The sequence below is a fragment of the Cebus imitator genome, unplaced genomic scaffold (genome assembly GCF_001604975.1).
Source record: "Cebus imitator isolate Cc_AM_T3 unplaced genomic scaffold, Cebus_imitator-1.0 Scaffold230, whole genome shotgun sequence".
In the NCBI taxonomy this organism is placed as follows: Eukaryota; Metazoa; Chordata; class Mammalia; order Primates; family Cebidae; genus Cebus; species Cebus imitator.
In genome coordinates, this window is record NW_016107545.1 from 982,975 (window position 1) to 1,001,448 (window position 18,474).

The window sequence follows — 18,474 nt, forward strand, 5'->3', positions numbered from 1 at the left end:
TTTAGGTATCGATTTTGTTGCTTACCGACAAGGCCAAAGGTTCACGCCCCACCCCCCAGTTCTTCGCTTTAATCACCTGCAGGGTCAAGACCGACCTACTTACTTATAACCTGCAAGTTGAGTCAAACACACACTGACTTTCACAGCAGGGTGCTTCTGTCAGCTAGCGTAAGCTAGGCTTTGGGAGGCAGTCACGGGGAAGTCGCCCCATCCTCGGCATCCTGAGGTGTTCAGGGGCACGGAGGTACACTGAGATGGCAGTGGGAATTTTCAGAACTGAGGACCTCCATTGTCAATATATTTTAAACATCCTTGGAAAAGTAAATGATGCCTGTGTTTTCTCTAAGGAATCCTGATATGTATTTCAATAAAACTCAGTTATGAAAGAAAAGATCCATGAAAAGGAATGTTTATGAAATAGGTTTGATATTAGGCATTTGATTTTGCATTTATTCAATAAATGTTTACTGGGACTTTATTTTGTGCTAAGTCATACAGCAAGGGCTGGGGATACAGCAGTGAGTGGAGAGACGGAAAAAGGACTTACCCTTATGAGCCGACACACTTATAAGTACTCGTAAAACCTATCTGCATATCTGTTTTTCATTTATGTTGGTAATTGTTTTATTATTTTCTTTTTCTTTTTTTTTCAAGACTGAGTCTTGCTCTGTTACCCAGGCTAGAGTGCAGTGGCATAATCTCGGCTCACTGCAACCTCTGCCTCCTGGGTTCAAGCAATTCTCCTGCCTCAGCCTCACGAGTAGCTGGGACTACAGGCAGCCACCACTGAGTCTAGCTAATTTTTGTATTTTTAGTAGAAATGGGGTTTCACCATCTTGGTGAGGCTGGTCTCGAACTTCTGACCTCGTGATCCACCCACCTTGGCCTCTCAAAGTGCTAGGATTGCAGGCCTGAGTCACCGTGCCCAGCCCTACTTTTTATTTTCTAAAATAGGCTTCCAAAATAACATTATAGCTACAAGAAACAACGATTCCATCTTCCACACCTTGACTTTTGAGTCTTATGAACTAATTTGATTATAAAGCAAGGGTTGCCTCTGAATTCACTTTGTGGAGTTGCAAACAAAATCCAGTCTGCTTCTTTTTCGCTCACAGAAAAGCGTCCTTTGTGAAAATGATCTTGCAAAGAAGGTTCATGCCAAGTTTCCATGTATGTTATTAGTCCCATAAAAATTTCCAAGAAGTCCACGCCCTCTCCAAATGCCGTAGCTTTGTCAGTGATGCCATTGTGCAAAGAGCACCCTGGGTTTCACCCTGAGGAGAGACCATTCAAGGCCTCCCTGCATGTCCCCCATGAATTTCTCAATAGAAAAGATCCAGCGATGGACGCTGGTGATCCCACACTCTGTGTCCTGGGTGGATGTCTCCTGTGATCTAACCAGCAGCCATAGTGAAGGCAGCTGGAGAGAGGTGGATGATATATATACACCACATGTTCTTTATCCACTCACTGGCTGATGGGCATTTAGGTTGATTCCACATCTCTGCAATTAGCTATGGGTACAAAGGGACATACGGAGTGGCAGAATGGACATTGGAGACTCGGAAGGGGAGAGGGCAAGAAGCAGTTATGGGACGAAAAATTATCTACTGGGTATAATGCACGCTAGTTTGGTGACAGGTGCACGACAATCCCAGACCTCACCACCGTGTACTTTATTTCTATAACCAAAAACCACGTGGACTCCTAAAGCTACTGCAATGGAAAAATACGGTGTTGGTTCCCAAACTTCAGCAAGACTCATACCAACTTCACTATTATTGCCACATCTGTGTACATCTTCTTACATTATTTGCTTCTTGAATATTTTTTCTTTGAAACAATGATTTTAAGTATTAAAGCACATTTAAATTAAACTAAAATTATAATACATTATCTAGAAAGGGAAAACCTGCCCTGAGCTTCATCCCCAACATCCTGACGCTTTGTGTCTTCTTCACACAAGGGTGCCCACAAATCTTATCAGTCCTGGCTTTAAAATTAATACAGAATCTGCACACTGATTCACACCTCTGCTGCTGCTGTCCTCTCTTCTCTCACCTAGATTACTGCTATACATAAAAATAAGTTACATCATGGCATTCCTTATTCAAAGCCATCTCACCTGGAACAAAAGTCAAGTCCTTACAATGGCTCACAAAGTCCTGAGTGACGTGAGTCCTGGCTCCCCACTGAGCTCACCGCCCCCCCCACCTCTCCTATCTTCCATTCTGTTTCAGCCACATTTATCTCTTTACTGTTCCTGAAACAAACCAAGCAAGCAACCCCAGGACCTTTGCACATGTTTCCCTGCCAAGACCATGCTTGATTCAAACACCACTTTTTCAGCAAAGCCTGCTTTGACTCTCACCTTATTTAAATTGCATTCTCAGCACTTTCCATTCTTCCTCCCTTGTTAAAATTTTTTTTCCTAAGCCACTCATCACTACCCATCATATTCACTTGGTAATTTTGATGATGATGATGATTATTATTATTATTTTGAGACAGAGTTTTACTCTTGTCACCCAGGCTGGGGATCAGTGGTGTGATCTTGGCTCCCTGCAGCCTCTGCCTCTCAGATTCAAGCCATTCTCCTGCCTCAGCCTCCTGAGTAGCTAGGATTACAGTGGCCTGCCACTATGCCTAGCTATTTTTTTCTTTTTGTATTTGTAGTAGAGATGGGGGTTTCCCTATGTTGGCCAGGCTGGTCTTGAACTCCTGACGTCAGGTGATCCGCAAGCCTTGGCCTCCCAAAGTGCTGGGATTACAGGTGTGAGCCACCACACTCAGCCCACTTTTGATTATGCTTATCCTCCTCCACTAGGGCATAAGCTTCACACAGGCAGGGAGTTTTGCCTGTTTTATTCAATGCTGTAGAACAATGCCTGGCAAATGGGCAGGGCTCAACACATATTAATTGAGACAATATTTACCAAATGAATGAAAAAAAAATTGTATCCACAGTGAAAATGGAAAACCACTGTTTGTTTTGTATTTGGGCTACCAAAAGAAAGTAACTATAAATATAAACAATGAAAACAGAACAAAGTTTTACAATTCCAGCCAGAAAAGGGGAAGGCTTGTAAACAGTGACTTGTCTTTGTTCCAAAAAAGCAAGATTAGCAGGTGCTGTCAGAATGTTAGAGGTATGCTAACAGAGAACACGACTTTTCCTTGTAGCATTAGAACTGAATGACAACAGAACACAAAGCTGTGTACACTCTGCAATGCCACGGCACTTAGCATCTAGCCTTGTGCATCTCTTGTACACAGCTGTGAGCAACATATGGAAGAGCTCCTGCCCATCCTGGAGAGTTTGCCATTCATAAAGCTCATTTTATGCAGGATGGAATTCGAGGGACTCTGTCTTTACCTGCTGCCTTGTGGCTAAGCTCTTTGACGGCCTCTCAGATGTTGTCCACATTAAGGCAGATGGTGCCCAAATGCAAATGGTTTCTTGACAAAAACCAGCAGTCTTGGAGGCTGAGCTAACTACGCCCTCCAGCTGTGTCACTTCTTGGCGCGCATGCACAGTTTGATTATTTTTATCTTGCCTACTAGAACGTAAGCTTCGCTGGGGCAGAGAGTTTTGTCTGTTTCATTCACTGCTGTAGAACAGTGCCCGGCAAATGGCCAGGGTTGGATACCTGCACATTGAATTGATGATACAGAAACACACAACATATCTGAGAGCCTGAAAAGATGGCATCTCTGCCCTGGAAGGAAATTCTCTGTACTCCCTAAAAAAGCAGGAGAAGCAAACTGAGCCCATCTTTTCCTAACGGACACTCAGAGAGACTCAGGCAGGCGTTCTACGGAACTAATTATTCCAACTGAACTTCCTTGCCTTTGGAAATGTCTTCAGTCACAGATAAGCTGGAAAGAGGTGCCCTAAAACCGACATTCCGATCTAAACATGCTTTAGTTTGGTTAATAACGTTGCTTCCTGGTGTCAATATTGCACTATGGCTCTATAAGGCGTTACTTCCAGTGGAAGCTGGGAGGGGGGTCTACGGGAAATCACTGCATTATTTTTGTAACTTCTTACAAATTGATAATTATTTAAAAACATAAGAGCTTAATTTTTTTTAAAGAAGTACCTTCAATCATGTTAGGAAAACGGGAGAATTGGAGAGAGGGAGAGAGAAGAGAAGGAGAGAAACAGAGAGACTCCACACAGAGCAAAATTCCATTTGACACACTGCTGCCTGCAGATCATTTTGGCAACTGGAATTAAGCCGAGGCTCCGAAATGTGTACAGCATCCATCATGTCCCCTTTTAAATAGCGAAATTCCATCTTCAGAGTAAGAATGAACCTCAAAGCTGGGTCTCCAGATGATTTATTTGTTCCCTATTCATCGAATTCTGACACGCCTGAGACACAAGGACATGCATTAGCATCTGTGTTTGGGGAACATTTTCTGCTCAGACTCTCCCATGAGCGATTGCTTTTAGCCCTTAGGAAATTTGCTTCAAATTTAAAATCTGAGGTAAGGAAACCTGTAACACATGCCGTATCTTGGTGAACAGGGGTGAGGTGGATCTTCCCTCCCCAGGACTTTGATCTGTGATGGGAAAGATCAGAAGGAAGGAAAAACAGCTGCTGCACTTGACCACATCAAGCAGTGCCATTAAATGTGACGAAGTCTCACACCCCAGAACCATGCCATCGGCACCCTCTGTGCTACAAGTGCTCCTGTCATGACACAAAGACACCGCTCTTTAAACAAAATCACAGTACGATGGGAATAATACAGTTTTGAGAATAAACTTGGGAGTTGTTTTACACAACACACAATGTCCTTTTACTACGAAGGTAGAATTCAGTGCTTATTGAAGGTTTGATGGATGCTGAAAAACAGCCCTGTTAGTAATATTCAATATTGACAGAGAACTTTCAGTGCACCAGACACGGTTATGAGCAATTTGCAAATAAATATTAGCCCACTGAATCCTCACAACCCCATGGGGGCAGGTACTACAATGACATCTGCTTTAGAGAGGAGGAAACTGAGGCATGCAGAGGTTGGTCTGTAAGTAGAAGAGACAGGATCAGAATTGAGATCAGCTGGTTGTTCACCACCACCATGCCTATCTTTGTGATGAAAAATTCCGAAAACAGATGCTCCTCTCTGAAGAGCCTGGTTAAAGCTTCCCTTTCAGGTACAGCTGGAAGGTTGTGCACCTTAGACCTAGGGACCCAGGTGGCTTGGCTCACGCTCACCCTGGTGACACTGGAGCCTGTATTTTCTGAAGATGGATGTTAACCAAGTGCAAGGGGGAAGATGATCACTCCAAAATTTTACAGCTACTTAGCATGCCATTGGTTCCCTGGTCTTTCTGTCTCTAGCTTCCAAAGCCAGAGATAGATGCAGTTATTTCATTATTGATCAGAAACCCAGGGGGCAAAGGGACTTACCAAAAATTAAATTCAGATTTCCCAGAGCAGTACCTCTTTGACTCCAAGCCAGGCAGAAGCAAACCCAATATCCAGATCCTTTTATCTGAATATTGGCTCTCCTGGCGCCTCAGTGGCAATGCCGTGATACTTTCAATAAGCCGCCGATTCACTGACAGCGAGACCCGTCCCTCCCCACCATGATGTCAGCAAGTCCCTCACAGACCACCAAGGTTCACAATGCAAATGCAATGAGAATCCCTGGTACAGTAAATCTCATAAAAGATGTAGGATTTCATGATGTTGTTGAAAGGGATGTCTTAACAGTCCTCCAAGCATGTCCAAAAAAACACTGGCAACTGAGGATCTGCAAAATTAGGCCACTTAAAAATCGAAAGGAAAAATAAAGGCAATGACAAGATGCGTATTTCAGAAGACAATTATTTGAATCTGAACGAGTAAGATGAGAAACTAATGGAAATCTCTGAACCTTTTTGTAAATGAAGAAACAAAAGCAAGCAAAACAAAAAAAGAACATTAAAAATAAGCATCCTTATAGTCATGACAAAAGATAAACAGAAGTGAACTACGGTATGATGTGCTGTCATTCTAGCTTGCAAATATTTTTTGACGCAACTCATTCAAAATGTGATTAAGGCTATACTCTAGCAAGAACCAAAGCATAGCTACAATTACTACCTACCTCATTCTTAACTACAGCAGAAAAAAAACCTTATCTTTATTCCGTTTATTTTTTAAACACATTTCAAACAAACAACTTTTTCATTATTATGACATTCTAGTCCACATCTTAAGAGGATTTGGTTTAATTGAATTTTGCCCCAGTATAAATTATCCTCAGGAAATATGTGCTCCTGTACCAAATTTTAGAATCATTATGCAGAGTGAAGAGCAGCCCTGTTACAGCTTTGATGCTGCTGTCTGTTGAACTCGCAGCGGTGACAGTAGGTGGATTATTCTGCTGCTTTGTTTGTTTTACAAGATAGAATACCTTTGCTGAAGAGTTTAATGCTGGTCATGTTTGCTTAATTATTGCGAAGCTATACCCATGCACTTAGGCCCCCCAGACACTAACTGGCAACAGTTAATCCCATCTAATTAAGAAAAAGGGTACTATGCTTGGCTCTTTTCATATATACACCCAAGGTGACACGTCATCCCTCCTCTGCCTTTTCTTGGGCTTCCTGAACACGGACTTTCAATCACGCAACTCAAATGGTATCTCATCAAAGCAACCACAGCAGAAACAGTCTCCAGGTGCGAGGATAACGGAAGGTCTCGAGGGAGGATTATGCTCGTCTTGCTCCTTTTGGATATAAATTCTGCCCACCCTTTGCCTCTTCTTCCCTCCATAACCCACAGTGGGCAGGTGTAGAACCTGGCTTCCCCTGCTAATGCTCACAGGCCCCTGAAGGTAGTACAAATCGATGCTTCCTGAATATCTATCTGCCAAAGGTAGTGAAAATCGACGCTTCCTGAATGCCTATCTGCCAAAGCATAGAACTCAGTCTCACAGCAGGCGTGCCAAAGATGAGCAGGGGCAGGCATGGGCACCTACCTCAAGATGAAGAAGTCCACGGAGGAATTGCTGGAGATGGTGACGTAGGCCGTGACCACGTCTCCCTGCTTGACCGGCCTGGAAGGTAGCCAGATGACCACGTTACCATCCAAACGCAGCTGGCTGAGCTGGGCGCTGTCCTGGGCCCGATGAAGGCGGATGGTGCCGATCCTCTGCAGGTGGGACGTGGGTTCCTCCAGCGTGTCCTTTCCTGGACGGATGGCGTTGCCCTTCCTAAAGTCACCCCCGGCACAGTTGCCTCGCTCGTTTCCTGGGTGCACAGTGTAGTAGAGCTCCACAGGGGTCCCCTCCGGCTGGTCCACGGGCCTCCTCCTCCCGGCCACCGCCATCGGGGCACTGAACCAGCTGGACAGCAGCTCCAGCTCGGCCACACACAGCCCCAGGTCCCCCTGCAGCCGGCAGCTGCCCCGCACCTCTCTGGTCTCTCGGAAAGCAAAGACCCTCAGGCATGGCAGCTTGTCCCCGGCGCTCTGGTCGTCCCAGTCCCTGCCCACGACGTGGAACAGAACCTGCACTTTGGGCCGGCTCAGGTAGACTTGATCTCGTAGGATGTGGGCTTTCAGTTTCCAGTCAAAACTAAACTTACTGGTTGGGCCTAAAAAGTTTGAAGTCAGCATCAAGTCCAGAGGCACAACCTTTTCCACGGAAAAGGGTCCATAGCTGGCATTCAGGACTGGGGGCTGCTTGGTCTTGTAGGTGAAGAAGGATTCCACCCGGGCCCGCAGGCTGGAGTTCCGCAGTAGGTCCTGGCTGGCCTCCTTCAGGAAGAAGGAGGTCTCTGCTCTGAGGACGTGGTAGCTCACAGGGAGGTAAGGTGGCAGCGAGGAGAATCTCGGAATGTTGTCTGTGACCCCGTGACCCTCTATCACTAAAAGGGGGAAAAGAAAGAAAAGACAAAGACAAACACAGGATTATTCATGGGCTCCTCATTAGCTGTTAGGTCTGTAAGCCATTTAGAAATGAGGGATAGAAATTCTGAAGTCCACTTGGCTAGAATTTTTATATTATTTCTGGAATAAGTTATTCAATGATTCTACATGGTCCATGAATTATGCATATACTTATATTAGGTTGAAACATGAAAACGAGAATTCGGTAGAGTAAGATACGTTGAATGGTGGCAATTTCATAGAGTTCAACTTAACAGAATGCTGGTGAATTACCTATAGGAGTAAAATGGGTATTTTATTAGTAATCTGCATGAGTTTAAAATGTACTGAATGACAGTGGTACATGAATAGCAAAACAGGCCAATGAATAAAGTCCATAAATAAACCCAAGAACATATGGAAGTTTAGTCAGTGACAAAGGTAGCATCTCAAATGCTGAGGTAAACATAGATCTTTTTTTCTTCTTTATAATTTTTTTAATAGAGATGGGGGTCTCACTATTTTGCCCGGGCTGGTCTCGAACTCCTGGGCTCAAGCAATCTTCCCACCTCAGCCTCCTAAAGTGTTGGAATTATAGGAATGAGCCACTGCACCTGCTGCAAATGTTGACTTTTAAATCATTGATGCTGGGACAACTGTACAGCCATTAAGAAAAAGGTAGATCCACACCCACGCCATCCATAAGATTAAACTTCAAGTGGATCTGGAACATAAGTCAAAGAAGTTACTTCTTTTAAGCAGGAAAGAAAACAGGGATGAATTCCTGCATAACCTGGGTATAGGAAAAGCTTCAGAATGATGACTCAAAATCTAAATGCAGTTTTAAAAATAATAAATTTGCCTATATAATTTTTATAATATTTGCATCACAAAAATACCATAAAGTCAAAAGGAAAATGACAAGCTAGAAGTCAATATCTGCAGCACATACATCACATTACAAGGGCTAACGGCCCTAATATAGAGATCTTGAAATTTGAGAAAAAAGATTTTTAAAAATTGAGAGAGAAATAGGTAAATGATATGGACATTCACAAAAATATATTAAAATTGTTTTTAGATATATTTAAAACTATTGAGCCTCATTCATGGGGAAATACAAATGAAAACTGCAAACAAATACCACTTCTCACCTATAAGACTGACAAAAATTACCAAGTCTAACACACACTGTTGGAAAGTCGTCGGGTAAGAGGCACTCTTAGTATATTGCTGCTGAGAATGAAAAGTGCTACAGCCTTTCTGGAAGGGAAACTGGCGTTACATTTGCATTTTTCTTTGACTCTTTCATCTCAATTCTAGGAATCTACTCTGAAGATACACCTCTGGCGATTAGAAAACACACACACACAAGATCATTTATTGCAACATTGGTTTTAAACGCAAGATATTTTGGCACAACCTACATACCCTTATGTAGAAAAATGGTTGAATAAACTACAGTAAATCCACCAGTGGAGTAGCATGAGCTGCAGTAAAAGGAGTATGATCTGTGTGAGGCAATATGGAGTGCTTTCCAAAATATACTGCTAAGTGAAAAGACACAGTGCAGACGGCTGAGTAAACTAACTTCTGCTAAGAAAGAAGGGGAGTGTATTAGACTGTTTTCACACTGTTAATAAAGACATACCCCAGAATGGGTCATTTTAAAAAGAAAGAGGTTTAATGGACTCACAGTTCCACATGGCTGTGGGGGCCTCAAAGTCATGGCGGAAGGCAAAGGAAGAACAAAGGGCTGTCTTACATGGTGGCAGGCAAGAGTGTGTGTGCAGGGGAACTCCCATTTACAAAACTGTTAGATCTCGTGAGACGTATTCACTACCCTGAGAACAATATAGGGAAAACCACTCCCATGATTCCATTATCTCCACCTGGTCCTGCGCTTGACACATGGAAATTATTACAATTCAAAGTGAGATTTGGGTGGGGACACAGCCAAACTATATCAGGAAGATAAGAAAATGTCTGTGTGTCTGCTCATTCATGTAACACATATGCACATACAGGAAAAGAAATCACAGTCTATGAGGTTGGTCATCAACAGCCCCAGGCAGAAATAAAGGGGGCTGATGATGGGGAAAAGAGATGGAGGGTGTGGCTTTTTGGTTTAGTTCTGACCTTTGGAATCATGGAAATGTTTGACATATGATATTAATGTCCATGAGGATGAGTAAAAACCCTGAATTAGTTACAAATGGAAAGAAATGAACTTAATTGTATTTCAGATGAATATCAAAACCACACTGAAGGAGGGTAAGGGAAAACTAATCCAAGTAATTTTAGACACATATTTTGGCTATAAATCCTGAGGCTAAAGACAACAGAGAATCAGAGACAAATAGTGAATGATAGTGAGTAAATTTGTTTTGGACAAAAGTATGAGTTAGCAACTCTGAAACTACTTTCTGTACATTTCTTATCAAGGAGATAAGAAATATATTGTGAACCTGGAAGCCTGTTTATCACTGTCAGGGAGGGATTACTAGTACAGAAAGGGGTAAGGCCAAAATGAAACCCGTAGTGGGTTAGAATAGGGTTGGCGTACATGAACTCCAGTTTATAATTTATACACAGATAGGGAAGTAGACGTAGATTGTATACACACATGTATGTGTGCGTACGTACATAGATGTGTTTCCTAGCTCTGTCCTCAGTGACACCCTAAGAGCACTGTGCACATCTAGCACCCAGATATTGGTTTCTAAATACCATTCTTCACTAAAAGGAACCAGGACTGCTGGGAAAATTCTCTCATTACCAATACAAGAAGAACCTGGAACACGTATCTTATTTTGTCCTAAAAGGATGAAGAGTCCTTAGAATATGTCCAAAGGATGCAGGAGTGGCAGCACTGGACAAATTGAGATAATTTGAGCATCAGAATAAATACTGATGTTAAAAGATTATAAAACCATTCAATGAAATAAGAATCTGTGACTTGATGATAATGTCATAAAGTCAGAGGGGAGGGACAGTTGTTTGTTTGTTTGTTTTTTTGGAGACAGAGTCTCACTCTGTCACCCAGGCTGGAGTGCAGTGGTGCAATCTCGGCTCACTGCAACCTCCACCTCCCAGATTGAAGTGATTCTCCTGCCTCAGCCTCCTGAGTACCTGGGATTACAGGCATGCGTCACCACACCCAGCTAATTTTTTGTATTTTTAGTAGAGATGGGGTTTCACCACGTTGGCCAGGCTGGTCTCAACCTCCTGACCTCAGGTGATCCACCTGCCTTGGCCTCCCAAAGTGCTGGGATTACAGGAGTGAGTAACTGCACCGGCCTTGGAGGGACAGTTTTTCCTTATGATATTATCCAAAGGGATCTCTGACAACATTCACAGGAGTGACTGATTCAGGTAAAGATCACAAGTAGATGCTAAAACCAGCTGGTGAAAGTTTCATGAATAACAGGAGATTCGCATCATCTTAAATTGTCTTCCAACAAGTTAGCCCCAAGTTGTTCACTGAATTACAAAGGAAACGCCAGTAGGTTTTGGTGGAGAAAGTTGGTAGGCCGTGCTTTAGCCAAGTGATCAAAACTGACATCACTAGCAATGGGGCCAACAGAGAACTGTCCCCCAACAAGCACAATGGAGGAGAACACAATATTGATTCCCTCGTATTTCTGCAAAAATTTGCATAATTTGCATCTAATCACGGGGAAATGTCTAAGGTACATTCTATGAAGTAATTGGCCTATACCCACCAAAAACGTTGAGGTCATGAATTAAGAGGAAAGTTCAAGGAACTGTTCCAGATTTGTGGATAAAAAGATGTCTAAAGATACACAAAACTGAAGGCAACACATGACTGGAAATTTTATTTTCCTATGAAGAACATTTTTCAGACCATCGACAAAATTTGCAAGTCTCGAAAATAGTTTTGTATCCATGTCAATTTCTTCATTTTGATAATTGTACTGAACTTATATAAGAGAACATCTTGATTTTGAAAATATATGTATTCAGAACTACTGAGAAAGTGGCATTATGTTTGCTTGCAATTTATTCTCGAACAGCTTGGGGTGGAGGGGAACTCAGGTGAAAGGAAATATGGTAAAATCTCACCATTTGAGGAACCTGAGTGAAGGGTATATGAAAACTCCTTTTACTATTTTTGCAACTCTTTTGTAAGATTTTAACTGTGTCAAAATAAAACTGTTTCATTGAAATAAATAAAATGTAAGCAAGATACCTTCGTCTTTTTTTAAATTCCTCATCTCTCCCTTAGAGATTTTGCCTGTTTATATTTATTAATTTGTTGGAAACAATTGTAATGAGATAAGCCATTTTTCTCATGTTACTCAAAAACAATGAGTTGGTGCCCCGCCACATTATTATTCCCAAATTCGTCAGATTTTTGGATAATCTTGACCCATCTGGGGGGAGAGTGACTTTTAGTAATTGATCACCAAAGACACTATCTTGCCATCGTCGTCTTCTTTCTCAGCTAGGAAGAAAGTATTCATTATTCACTCTTCCAGGTGAAATGAATTAGCAGAATGAATAAGCTTGCCACCCTGTCCCCACTGGGTGGGAGCCCAGTTCCAAGGCTCGGGTCTCTCTGGCCCCCTACTGAGATTCGGCACGGGGGGTGGTGATACTGACTGGGGCGTAAACCACATGGCTCTGGGCTCTGCACGTCTTCAGACCTGACATCACAGACTGCTCACTCTGGAGCTCCATTCAGCCTCAGATGGGTTTTGCTTGGCCCACAGTGTTTTTTAAAAAAATATTTATAAAGTGAAACTCAGTTTTTAAAAACTGGGGAGTCTCTGGGTTTCCAGCCTGTCTTTGAACATAGGACGAACTGGCAACACTCGGGCGTTCTCCCCACGTGGCGACGATGGGAGGAGGTGACTTGCAGCCCCAGTGCTGCTGACATCCCACCCTCAGCCTCCCGTGCTCCATGCAGCTACCCCCTTGTCCCGCAGATGCTTTGAGTTTGAGATTCCTGATTTAGAAGAATCAGCCAGCTAAGTTGCTGAATACCGGGGGGGTCACAGGCTCGACCCCAAGGTAGGAAAGTGCAGCATGTCACCCCTCGCTTCCCGGGGTTCTTGAACCATCCCTGACATGAACAGAAGGACCGCCAGCAGCCTCCTTGCTGTTTGAATATTTTCTTTGCGAAGATCCTCCATGCGCTTATGCTACGTGAGGGCAGACCTAAGAACATGCTATACACTCACAACGCAAAAACATCCATTGCCCCAGTTGCTAACTTCCCAAACCCAAGAAAGCCCATCTCCTTGCTTCTGTGTTTTAAAACCCGCAGAAAGCCCAAGCAAGCCTGCATCCGCATGTTGAGAGGGGTGATGGGAGGTGGCTCTCTCCTTCTTCCCAGCCTTCCCTCCTGTCCCTTCCTGTCAGCGCAGCCTGTGCAACCCACCAGCATATGGGGCAGCCTGGCTCTGCTGTCCTCTGGAAGGACCCTAATCCTTTTCCCGACAGGGACACTGGCGAGCAGATCAAAGCTGCCTTTGGTGCTGCAGCCAAACGGACTTGGATTGTCAAGATGGCTTTTGAAAGAAAACGTTCTCTCCTGTTCTCAGCCCAGAGGCCTTGTTCTGGGGTCACCAGCAACAAGGGCACATTCGCCTCCCTCTCTTTAGGGATGGCTCAGAGCTCCCACTTTAACTCCCTAATTTCAGAATCAGCTTAAAACATGCTCAAAAGATCCTGCCGAGGTATACGACATTCCAGAAAGAGCTCTGGCTCTCTGCCCGTAAACATGGACTATTTAGACAACTTGTAATATTCTGTAAAAGCCAACAGGCGAATTGCCACATCTGATGCTTTTATTTTGAGGTATTTATCCCAATCCAAAAAAAACACTCTTAAATCTTGAAGTGTAGGGACTTACAGACTCATCTGTTTGGGGAGGATTGTGAGCCAAGGACTCTGTGAAGGGGCGGGGCTCAGGATTCCAGACCCATCTGCAGCGGGGCATTCGCCAACAGGAAGCATTTGTCAACAAGCTCTCTTGCCATTCTTCATTCTTCCTACACAGAAAGATTCCTTTTCTTAACTGGAAAAATGTCTAAAGGAAACCCATTTGCTTTTAAGCAAATGCTGAGTTTATTTTCTATAAAATACAGACAGAGTGGGCTTGTGGTCTCACCTCCTGTCTTGGGGATCCTCCATTCTTTGAGCAGGTCACTGTTTATCCTTCGCATGAGGAAAAATGAGAAGGGACGGAGTGACGTGAAGCCTAGCTCATCCCTTCCTGTTGAGCCTCATTCTGAATTCTTCCAGCTCATGAGATTTGACTTGAGTCAAGAAGAGACAGACACCGTAAAGAAAGGAGCAAGGCCTTGTACAGTGGCTAAGGGAGCTTTAATTTCCACAAAGAGTGAGAGAGTGAGAGAGCGAGAGTGAGAGAGAGAGACAGAGATTGAGACTGGTTGATCTAGATACATAGCCTAGTACGGTAACAATGGAAGAGTGATTATAAGATGGCACCCCATCTGCTGTATCTACACCCTTATCTACACCCTCAGCATAAGACACTGCAGTTCTCCCAACAAGAGGTGGAGTCAATTTCCCCACTCTGAATCTGGGCTGCCTTGTAATTTGCTTTGGCCAAGAGAATATGGAAGAAGTGACAGCGTGCCTATTCTGGGCTCAGGTCTCAAGAGGCCTTGAACGTTTCCACTCTGCCTCTTTTGGATGCCTTATAGCAGGAAGAACAAGCCTGGACCAGCCTGGTGGAGAAGAGACCACGTGGAGGGGAGTGGTGTGATCCCAGCTAAGGCCATCCTGCATCAGTGAGGCCACGCCCAGCCCCAAACAAGTGAGCAAGCCCAGCCAACATCAGAACTCCTGAGACTCAAGAGGCCTTGTACATGATCTAAGCCTCCACATTTTAGGGTGTTTCATCATGAAACAACTCCTGATGGAAGAGCCAGCAGTTATCAAGAATTGACTATGTGTATCAGACCATTTTCACACCGCTATGAAGACATACCCAAGACTGGATAATTTATAAATGAAAAAGAGGTTTAATGGACTCACAGTTCACATGGCTGGGGAGCCCTCACAATTATGGCGGAAGGCGAAGGAGGAGCAAAGGCACATCTTACATGGTGGCAGGCAAGAGAGCATATGTAGGGGAATTCCCCTTTATAAAACTATCGGATCTCGTGAGATTTATTCACTATCACAAGAACAGCACAAAAGCCTGCCCCCATGATTCAATTACCTCCCACCAGTTTCCTCCCACAATAAGTGGAGATTGCAGGAGATACAATTCCAGATGAGATTTGGGTGGGGACACAGCCAAACCGTATCACCGTGTTCTAGGTACGCTTTTAAATGCTTACATGTGGAATCTCAATTAGTTCTTCACAACAATCCTATGGGGCAAGTATCATGATGCCCACTTTTTATAGGAGAGGAAATTGAGGAATGGAGAAGGTAAGTAGTGTTGCCCAGGATCTCCTGGTTGTAAGTGATGTAGCTGAAACTCATGCCTGGCTGTCTGGTTCCAGAGGTTCTGGTCCACTCGGCAACAGGGCTCACCTCTCACTATTCACTGCCTGCCAGGTACATGAGGGTTCATGAAGATGATGCCTACAAAGCTTTTAACAAAAGCCTGACTCATCATAAGGGTGCAAGTAGGGTTATATCTTAATTATATCTTAATACGTCCTTGTTACTGATTTTAAAAATTATTATTGAAGTTTAAATTGATCTTGCTCCTTCCTATAACCAGGGTCCCACATATGGCCACTCCTTCTGCCTAATTAATTTCCATTCAGGTCCCAGATCCACCTCACCTATTCTATTAATAGGAAGCCTTCCTGACTTCCACACTAGGTCCAGTGCCCCTCCCCAAACACCATGCACCTCTATTTTACATCTTTTCACACAGCTGTCATTTTATATTTATTTGTGTACAGGCTTGGTTAATGACCATCTTCCCTAACAGGCTGGAAGCTCCATGAGAAAAAGGACACTGTTTTTATCCACCAGGGTACCCTCCTGTCTTAGATACCATGTGACTCAGGGACTACTCAGTCATCACTTGAGGAATGCATGATGTTTGATCAATAGCCCAACATTAAGCAAGCCAGATGGGGGAAGAAGCCACTGCTCAAGACACGATGAGGGAGAATGTAGACACCATTCGTTGGGAGGCAGAACTTCTCATGTATGGTAGGAAGAATTGGAGCCAATGTCCATGGACATTCTGGTGTCCAGTACCAGGTATGGCGACTCTCTGCAGCCATTCAGTGTCGGCGTATCAGATGTGTTGAAGAAACTTCACATGCATGGAAGTACCTTCTTTGCCTCACATTTGCCTACTTTTAGAGCTTATGGTCACCCAGAAGTAAAATAACAATTGTTGCAGAAGACAAGAACAATTATTTTTCCCCAGCAAAATAATGCACTAGGAACCGTCCATGGGGCTGCTGAGAATTGATCAAGAATTTCTTGAGTACATACATGCCCTTGACTGGCTGGCATAGCTCTCTGTACACAGAGCTTTCAACAGAGGGTGGTGTTTCCTAAAATTCACACATCCGTCACTCTCATGACATGAGCCAGACAATGTATGCACTGTTAATCAGTCCAGGAACTTACTAAGAATTGATAACTTTGTTGATTAAAATGGAAACTGATAATACACTAATATCAATGAATGAATAATTTTGCTTAAATAATCTTACTGTAAATAAAAACCGAGCTCCCCTAATTGCTGCCTGTCTAGAGCTCTGAGCTTCAGTTTGCCATTTCTTTGTTAAGCAGGGAGATGATCAAATGTTAGGTGCTGAAGACACAGCAGCAGCAAAATGAGATTTTCTCTCAGACTCAGAATCATTCAAACAAGCAGGAAATTCCCACTTTCTTATTTGGTTGAACAGGTGATTTCGTGCCATGTCCAGGTATCCCCAACAGCCAACCATAGAGACGCTCACGTGAACGGGTCCCCCACAAAGCTCTGCAGGGTCCATCTGCACCCTCAAACGCTGTAACACTGTGTGTGCCCCTAAACTCACCTCTCATCTTGGGAAGCCCAAGGACAGCAGAGTAAGGAATAAGAGGTGGTTGCCAGCCTTTGCTGTGTGTTTTCTCTTGGAAACGTTATCTTCTGACTGCAAGGAAACAATTTCAGGGCTGCCATGCCATTGTGAGCTCTGACAAATGTCTCCCCTCTTACTCCACTTTATCTGCTTGCCCCAACATCTCCCAGAAAGATAGGATAATCGAGTCATTTTTACTGACCTGACACAATAGCCCTGGGAAGTCCAATGGCGGTTTCCTACGGCCACAGGAGGGAGGCTGGGGAGCAGCTGACAGCTGCATCTGCCTATCTGGCCTCCATGCGGACAGCACGTCCATTGCTGTCTCCTCTCCTGTTTATCCATTTTCTTTATCTGTACTTGCCTGTCAGTGCTGGGGATATTGTGTCCTCCATCAGTTGTTCATCAGAGAACTCTACCACAAAGCTGCTGCCGGAAATTGAGTTTTTGAGATGCTGAGATAGTGGACACAGGAGCTGCCACGTCACTCAGCGCCCGGACAGGATAACACTGGGAGAACAAGGCTCCCCGCTAACATGATGCATTGCCTTCATCACAGTGCCCACTTCCACACGTGTTGACCAGGGATGGATTCTTTGGAGCTGATGTTTTCTGGGCTGAGACATAAAGGATGGGTAAGACCTGAGGAGGTGGAAGGGAGTGTGGTAAGAATCTGGGGTGAAGAACAACATTACCAAGAGATTGGTGGAGGGAAAGCTCAGGAGCCCAGCATGTGGGGAGTGGGAAGACCATCCAGGCGGATGGGATGAGGCCATGTACTACTCCAAATGGGGTAGGCAGTGGATCCCCACACATGCACCTTGGTAAAAATACTAGGTCCTGCTTTCCTCTCGAGTTGAATAAAAATAAAGATAACATCCCCTGAAATCATCCAAAGGCACAAGTGGAATTGTTTGAGGGTATGCAAGGGACTTTCAAGAACAGCAACTAAGTCAGGGTTCCCCAGGAAAGGGCGATTTTCCTGAGAAACCCTTGGAGACGTCTGCAGACGTTTTTTGGTTCTCACCAGTGGGAGGAGGCTGTTATTGACATCTCGTCAGTAGGTGCCAGGGATGGTTCTAAACATCTTACAACATACAAGACAGTGCCCCTACCACAAAGAATTATCCAGCCTACAATGTCCACAGCACTGAGGCTGACAAACCCTGATCTCACTTGATCCACACAGAAAGCCTGAGGTATTTTGTTAGATGTTTCATACATAGGAAGAAACAGAGGGAGGATTTTAATCAAAGCCTTCCCCAGCCCAGAAAGAAGAAATGTATCACCGTGGTTGAGAGTTCCTGGAGTCACACAAAGTTCAACAATGAAACCCTGTCCCACAACTTCCCAGATGAGGATTTTGTTTTTGTTTTCTTTTTAAAAAAACCTTAACCCCTTGAGCCTCAGAATCCACTGACGCTTTGCTTAAAGCAATACACTGAGCACTCAGCATGCTGAGGAATTCCGAGCACAAATGTGGGGTGAGAGGAAGGGTGATATCCATATGTGAAACACAATTGGACGATGTGTATGTGAGAAAGAAAAATCTGAAATTA

General features: G+C 44.0%; 1 protein-coding gene across 1 annotated transcript in view; it reads right to left on the reverse strand.

The window, feature by feature from the left end:
* TMEM132C (transmembrane protein 132C) overlaps positions 1-18,474 on the reverse strand; it is a 432,621-nt gene that overhangs the window by 270,490 nt on the left and 143,657 nt on the right. The window contains exon 2 of the mRNA XM_017497373.2: positions 6,982-7,870. Coding sequence (XP_017352862.1) covers positions 6,982-7,870 — 889 coding nt within the window. The remainder of the gene's footprint in view (positions 1-6,981; positions 7,871-18,474) is intronic.